This window comes from Erpetoichthys calabaricus, chromosome 8, assembly GCF_900747795.2.
Source record: "Erpetoichthys calabaricus chromosome 8, fErpCal1.3, whole genome shotgun sequence".
Lineage (NCBI taxonomy): Eukaryota > Metazoa > Chordata > Cladistia > Polypteriformes > Polypteridae > Erpetoichthys > Erpetoichthys calabaricus.
Window position 1 is genome coordinate 123,813,180 of NC_041401.2, and position 8,074 is coordinate 123,821,253.

The window sequence follows — 8,074 nt, forward strand, 5'->3', positions numbered from 1 at the left end:
GACAATGCATTAGGGAATCCTAAACTGCCTTAAGCATGTTACAAATTAGTTTAAGGAGGACGATACATACAGTATGTTGGAGGCTATCATTGTAATACCTGAATCAGGACAGGAGCCAGGCTTGGGCTCAGCACACTTATATTTACCATGTCCATGTCTTGGGATAGTAGAAAAAGGAGGAATAAGCCAGAAAAATGTATATGTTCTTCTGCAGATGCAATGACAAAGCCTGCAGATAAACTGAGGGTATGCTGCTAATTATACTCATGTATAACAATAGGAGGGCTACATGGTGGCGCAGTGGTAGTGCTGCTGCCTCACAGTTAGGAGACCTGGGTTCGCTTTCTGGGTCCTCCCTGCGTGGAGTTTGCATGTTCTCCCCGTGTCTGCGTGGGTTTTCCTCTGGGCACTCCGGTTTCCTCCCACAGTCCAAAGACATGCAGGTTAGATGGATTGGCGATTGTAAATTGGCCCTAGTGTGTGCTTGGTGTGTGGGTCTGTTTGTGTGTGTCATGCGGTGGGTTGGCAGCCTGCCTGGGATTGGTTCCTGCCTTGTGCCCTGTGTTGGCTGGGATTGGCTCCAGCCAGACCCCCATGACCCTGTGGTTAGGATTCAGCGGGTTGGACAATGGATGGATGGATAACAATAGGAAAGAAGAATTACAGTGCAGCTGTGCGAGTGCCATAATTCAATGGCTTTAGAAAACAAGGCATGCATTTATATGGATGTGACTGTGAGTAAACCCATTTTATAAGGTAGTCTGGGTCCCATTTCTGGAGCCAAAGGGGTCAGTGAGGCTATCGGACTTCAGGGGCCTGGGTTTGAATCCTGCCCATGTAGAAGTTGCATGTTCTCTTCATGTGCGTTACGCTGTCCAGTTCCCTGCCATACCATGGCAGAATGGCAACTTAGCCTATGTGAGCTAGTGTACCCAACAGCAGAATGATCTCGGATCTAGTTTTCCTTTTCACTCAATCCTACATTCTTAATTGTTCTTTAATTTTTCTTAAAGGCACTTTAAAGGTGCATTACTGGGTTTGTAGTTCCTCATAGAACATCTGTTTGATAAAGACACATTCCATTTTGATGAGGGTTGTTTGGTCCTTTGGGCTTTGAAAATGTTCCATATATGTGGACAAAACAGAAGTCTCTAATGCCTAGTAGACTAGGATACTAATAAATCAAGAAAACAAACACAGTTTGTGTTATTATATGAAGCAAGAGTTCTTTTAAATTGTGAGCTAATTGGTATTGTACAAATTTATTATCATCTGTGGATATACTGAATAGTTTGGGAAAGTCTGGAAATTCCACCAAGAAAAGCCAGAAGCTATGGCTAGAGACAGGGAAGTCTGTGCTGACCTTCTTGGCCTGCTGCCACAATGACCCTCAACGGGAAAAGTAATGTGATATGATGGGATGATATTTTAGAATCTATTTATGGTTATTTTTTAAACCAGTTAGGGATCTAAATTAATAAAGGTTCTTTCTGGAATCTTTGTATGGATGGTTCCCCTATGCTTTTTTCCCTGAAAAAACCACTTTGGCACCTTTAATTTTCAGAATTTTCTGTGACTCAGTAATGAAAGAAGGTGTATTACAAAAATGGATGGGTGAATATTGTTGCATCTAAATAGTAACATATCAGATTTAGCTTATGAAGTGATAGTCAAGAAGTTGCTATGTATAAATACCACTCTCAAAACTGGTTATCAGCTGCAGCCTTAAAAAAGCATTGCTTTCTATCTTTCTCATAAAAGAAGCATAAGGGAATGATATATCTGAGACAGGTAAGTAAGACCTAAGTTTCAAGTTAAAGCAAAAACCTAAATGCTATTACTGTACTTAATATTTGTTATCACTATTCTTGATGATTAGCACAAGCAAGTAACAATTTCAGTGTACTCTTGTACATGTGACAAAATGACTCTTTGTGCAGTTCTTTATTGGCAATGCAATTCTAGCCCAGCTGTAAAGGGAACACGGCAGCCCTGGATGGGAAGCTAAGCCGTTTTAGGGCATCAGGCAAGCTAATTCCATGAGAAATTAGTCACACCACTTAAATTAAAAGGTCTGTGTTTGAGATGTGAAGGGAGACCACCACCGTGGACATTGAGATAATATCATAATGCCATAGGCACAGTGCTTATACCATTTTTGAAACCCATCCCTGGAGCTGTGAAACACCAGCCCAGACCACAACCCCACCATTATAAATGTTAAGATTCCATATCTTCCCATTACCTCTACCTTTCATTAAAGTTAATTAATTGCCTTGTATTTAAATCATAAATAAAGAAGAGCCCAAGGAATGTCAATATTAAACTTTGAATAGTTGTTGCGGGCCTAATTAATGTCTATCCTCCAAACCAAGCCTCTACACACATAGGTTATATAGAATTGGAAGGTTGAATAAGAGATTGCTTAGAGCTGGAACTCTCTAAAAAGAAACAAATAAGCTGCATGGCCCCCTTTGTTTCAAAAGGTATGTATTATTAAATATGAAGGCTTAGATAAGTAAAACCACCATTCTTTTGGACTTTGCAATAAACACACTTGTAGAGATTATTGGGTTAAACACCAAATGACTCTTAATCTTTTGGAAGAGATTAATGTTAAAAAAAATATTGAATACACAGACTGAGTATCATCTGAAAATATTTATTACAAGAATATCATAAAACAATATTTCACAAACTGCTAGCTTTTCCAAAAAATGGAAAAATATTCAGTAATCACTAAGATTTACTTGGTGTGCCAGATCCCCAGCATAGCTAATGTGCCTGGTTGTCACCTTTGGCATTGCAAAACAGGTCCCATTGGAACAAAACTTTAACCATTCCTCTAATATTTTATTACTAGGCCAATCATATTTGAGGCCATCGCCTTTACAAAAGACAACAGTTATTCTTTAAAATAAAGTCACCTAACTTTCTTCATAAAGAGTCCACATTTTGGAGAGCTTTTCTCCTACTAAAGTCCAAATCTTATCTGCTCATGGCAGAATGCAAATAATGATACAAAGCAGAAAAAGTATAGCTATAGTAACAGTTATCATGCCACTTCACTGAAGCGATATTATAACAAAAGCACTTGGATGCCTTCTAAAAAGTAATATCAAAGCACAATGTCCATCTGTTCAACAGGAAGGCCACCAAGACTTTGCAAATAAGCAGTCCTTCAGGTGTTGCTCTGTAGCAATAGTGTTTTTGGTTTATGCACTTTTCTTTAGAGACTTTGCCAGGGTCTCCACAGCGTGGTGGGCACCTCAGAAGGCTCCTGCTTGTGGACAGTGTACACAGCTGGGCAGCTGGGTGTATCAGCAACTTTGGGGCTTCCATTAAAATGCCGGATCAGTCGAGCTCCTGCCTCTTTATGAGGAGCACACAGCGACAAGTACTGCAGGGTCTCCTGCAGACATCTGGAGTAGCCCCGATCATAGTCCACCTGTGGCCTCATCTGCTGCTTCAGGAAATTCACGGTCATCTCCAGAACATCAGCCTTCTCGAGCTTCGAGTTGGGTTCATTTTTCTGGAACTCCTTCTCTAGCAGAGACTTTAGCTGCTCGATGCTGCTGTTGATGCGATCTCTTCGCATCTTCTCGACCAGAGGTTTCCTCAGCTAAAAAATACAAACAGGAAGTGCGATTAGTGAGCTGAACATAAAATGGCATTTGCACAACTAGTGTAAACAGCATTACAGTAATTCATAGTCAGAGAGTTCACCGTGTAGAAAATACTTACTTTATTTTTTTCTTTATTTGTCAGCTGAAGGTTATATTCGTGGTTGAAGTTGCAAGGTGCCATTGTGTCTTGATTGTTTCAGGAATTGCTTTCTCTGAGAGCGAGAGCGGCTTCTGAGGAGGGCAGCACTCCTCTGGTATTTATAGAGCTCAATTTACATTAGAATGCATGAGTCCTCTGCTTAGTTAGGTTTCCCACACTCGAAAGCCAATCAGAGATTGCCTCGAGACAAAAGAAAAAAGATAAACGACTGCATGGTTAAGTGATTGCGCGCTGTCTGTTAAGAAGAACGTCCCAAACAAAAGAGACAGCGTGATCTCAACTTTATAACCTGGGAAAGTTCCTCCCACAATGAAACCGGCTTATCTTCCCGTGCTAATATCACACACTTCAGATAGTTCAGCAGATAAGAGCACATGCGCACAAACAGGCACGAGATTCAGCTGCTGGCGATAAGGCTGCTGCGATATTCATCATTTTCGCGAGCGCGTGTGTTTCTTAAACTAAGACCAATACAACAGTATGTAGTCGTAAAAGCCTATCGGAGCACAATGTGAACAAACGCATGTGAACAGTACATTTAAAAGTAAAATGCATACCCAATCAGAAAAAAACGAATTAAAAAAATAGCATGCACTAAATATTCTATATTAGTATACACAGTCCAAGTTTCACGTAAAAATACATTGAAATGGCTCGGTTCAGAGTAGCATTATATCACTTTCAATTTTATTATCATTATCAATATTAAACCGACAAAAAAAGGATTTTGGAGATTGTGCTTTAGTTTTTGCAGTTGAAATGCATTTGTTTATTAATTTAAAAACGCGCACTGAACTGTACCCGGACTAATTTCTCTTTGACAGAATCTTGAATATCAGCAGCTCGTTCCGTGGCATTGTAAGTTACTTGAAGATTCATTTAATGAATTCGCTGTTTGGGACGAAATATATATTTCAGTACTGAGACTTCATAAAGAGAGGGTAAGCCTAAAACCGTTTAAAAAATCTGGGAGAGCTGAGTTGCACGCATACGGCTATTACTATTCTAATGGAGTTGTCTATTAATGGAAAGAAAGAAAGAAAGAAAGAAAGAAAGAAAGAAAGAAAGAAAGAAAGAAAGAAAGAAAGAAAGAAAGCCCGGCTACTTTTTTTTGAGAGGTGAAGCCTGCAACGTGGGATGTCTCTGTTAAGTTTAAAAGACTTGTTATTTGTTTACAAGGTTCACACGACCCTAAGGGGACAAGCTGCTCTCCTTGTTTTAAGCTTTTTCTTTTCCTGTAATGCATACCTTCGCTAACAGGCACACACACCCTCGATTTAGCAGACAGATGTCCCCATTGGGAATGTCACGTTAAAAGGCAACTGTCAAGCTCTCATACAAAAGGCACACGTCTTTTGTTGCGGCTTCCTGAGAAAAGCGGATAATGAATGGGTGAGAAGTGTGTGAAAGTAGGCATGCCTACAACTCACACGTCCCCAGGTCGTGAGTACACACTTCGCAAGGCGTTGTTTGTGTGACGTGGTGATCTGAGAGCCTGCGAATTCACCGCCCAAAGCAAACATGACGAAACCGGTCCTTTGCACATAATCAATAGAAGCACGACATTGTCCCTTTAAAGACCCCCCTTTTTTATGTTAAAAACGAGTTAGGACATGAATCGGACTTTGGGACGGATTCACAGTTGGCGCCTTCTTCTTGCTTGCTGGCACAGTGAGCTGTGCTGACTTTAAGCCACAAGACGTCATTAGCGCCGCGTGTATTCTTAACATTACTTTCGTAAACCCGCAGTTCATAGTCGCAGGGACTCGTCCCGGGTACACTGGGTACAGTGCAGGTACAGGATACACCCCCAACAAGGAGCATGCCCTTCACAGTGGGCACACACGCCCACTCAGGACCAGTCTGGAGTCACTAAGTGAGTCTGCCTGCGTGTCTTTGAGGATGTGGGAGGAAAACTGGAATGCCCGCATGAAGACTCACGTATACACGAGGAACACGTGCAAACTAAACGAAACAATCCTTCTCATTATAAAATAGTTAAAAAAAAAGGTTTTCTCTATTCGAGTAAAGCATCTTTGCGGCTTACGGGCATGTTCCTTTAATTTGACACACTAATTGCTAGTTTTCTTTGCGCTCCTCTAAATTAACTTTTCCCTAGTCAAAAAGGAAGATAACTCCGACCAGCAACACGGACACCACTAACGTCCATCGGGTTTAAACTTCTCTTCTCCAAGTTTACGATCGAGAGAAGTAAGACAATACCTCCCAACAATAACGCATAAATAGAATGGTGGCTTTCAAATGGTAGGACTGAGTGTGTGCCTGTATACCTTCTGATTTTATTTTCAGACTGGCACTGTCATTGTTGGTTTCCGGGGACTCCAGTGTGTCACGTAATAATGCAGGTTACCTAAAGCAGCAGGTGTCTCATTCTTAAAAATGAAGGTGCAGTGGTCCTTCAGAGGGATAGTACAGGAATCGTTTTGACTCCCCCCCAAAAAAATCTACATGAAGGTTTCAGAAGGAACACTTAAGATCCGTTATTAGATCTGTAACAGGTTCCATAAATAACCAGTAATAGATGATAACAGATTTGTGAAAAGCCTGTATGTTAGAAGGTATATAAGGTGTATATTGAGGTTGAGTCCACATTAGGAGCCTTTTGGAAGCCCAAATAACCAATTTCATACTCAACAAACCCTTCCCAAAATGAAATGGCTCTTTGTCAAGCAATTGTTCTAGGAGCAGGAAAGTCTTAACGTATGGGCACAATGGGCACTGGCCAGGGGCCCCTGGAGCAGAGGGGTCCACGATGTTCCTGATGCCTATGTACGTTTCTGTTTTTCTAACAAAACAGGGGCCCCAGCGGACTGCTTTGCCCAGGGAGCCTAAGATGACGTTAAGACGGCCCTGTCAGGAACTGCACAATCCAGCAAAGTTCCATTTTAGAACCATTATTGATAAGAGAGTATATTGTTAAACCTTGAGGCTTAAGTGTATCTTAGCTTTGTGAATTTTATTTTTGTTTATAACTTGATACTCTGTGATAACCTAGTCAGATAGATGACAATATATATGAACTATTTCAGTAAATTGTGACCACATTTAAAGCAAACAGTAACTCTACAGGTTTAAGTGCATTAAATGTGTGTTCAGGCTGTTCTTTTGCTGCCCAGCACATGGCTACATCTGCCTGTGCTACTAATGACCTTTAAATATTCTATAGAGGACATGGTACACTTCTGTTACTTCTGGAGTCAAAGGCTACAATAAATCTCCAGGCCATTGTGAAACAATTAATGCTGGTAGCCCCTGTACATTTTGTTTTTGACCATTGCTCTTTCCTGAAGTCCTAACACTCAGAACTGCTTCTTGGCTGACTTCCATATGTACCCAGCTAAATGCAGTGGTCCTCCTGTGGTATTAATTGTATATGAAAGAAGTTTCTCTGGTGACCAAATATAAGTTGGATACAAATTTCAAGGACCTGCAAGGAAGGAAGTACATTCCAGAGTGAATCATATGCACCCATGTAAAGAAAAGAAATTGTGAAAGATGAATTGAATAAAAAAAAAATCAGAAATAGGATATATTATATCATATCCATCCATTATCCAACCCACTATATTATAACTTCAGGGTCACGGGGGTCTGCTGGAGCCAATCCCAGCCAGCACAGGGTGCAAGGCAGGAAACAAACCCGGGCAGGGCAGCAGCCCACTGCAGGGCACACACACACACAAACTAGGGACAATTCAGGTTCCTCAATGCACCTAACCTGCATGTCTTTGGATTGTGGGAGGAAACCCACGCAGACACAGACAGAACATGCAAACTCCATGCAGGGAGGACCCGGGAAGCAAACCCAGGTCTCCTAACTGTGAGGCAGCAGCACTGCCACTGCGCCACTGTACCGCCTATATTATATTATATTATATTATATTATATTATATTATCCATCCATCCATCCATTTTCCAACCCGCTGAATCCGAACACAGGGTCACGGGGGTCTGCTGGAGCCAATCCCAGCCAACACAGGGCACAAGGCAGGGAACCAATCTGGGCAGGGTGCCAACCCACCGCAGGACACACACAAACACACCCACACACCAAGCACACACTAGGGCCAATTTAGAATCGCCAATCCACCTAACCTGCATGTCTTTGGACTGTGGGAGGAAACCGGAGCACCCGGAGGAAACCCACGCAGACACGGGGAGAACATGCAAACTCCACGCAGGGAGGACCCGGGAAGCGAACCCGGGTCCCCAGGTCTCCCAACTGCGAGGCAGCAGCGCTACCCACTGCGCCACCGTGCCGCCCTAT

General features: G+C 42.0%; 1 protein-coding gene across 1 annotated transcript; it reads right to left on the reverse strand.

Annotated features, from left to right (window-relative positions):
* Nucleotides 1-2,646: 2,646 nt before the first annotated feature.
* Nucleotides 2,647-4,050, reverse strand: LOC114656040 (transcription factor HES-5-like). Its single transcript, XM_028807424.2, has 2 exons — nucleotides 3,745-4,050; nucleotides 2,647-3,622 (listed from the first exon to the last, which is right to left on the reverse strand). Exons 1-2 carry the CDS (start codon nucleotides 3,805-3,807, stop codon nucleotides 3,230-3,232), a joined length of 456 nt encoding a protein of 151 aa, XP_028663257.1. The 5' UTR covers nucleotides 3,808-4,050; the 3' UTR covers nucleotides 2,647-3,229.
* Between the last annotated feature and the right edge of the window lie 4,024 nt (nucleotides 4,051-8,074).

Bases quoted from the DNA above. Each gene is read 5' to 3' on its own strand.
- LOC114656040 (XM_028807424.2), bottom strand. From the start codon at position 3,807: ATGGCACCTTGCAACTTCAACCACGAATATAACCTTCAGCTGACAAAT. The intron at 3,623-3,744 runs GTAAGTATTTTC...TGTATTTTTTAG, and splicing joins CAAATAAAGAAAAAAATAAA to CTGAGGAAACCTCTGGTCGA.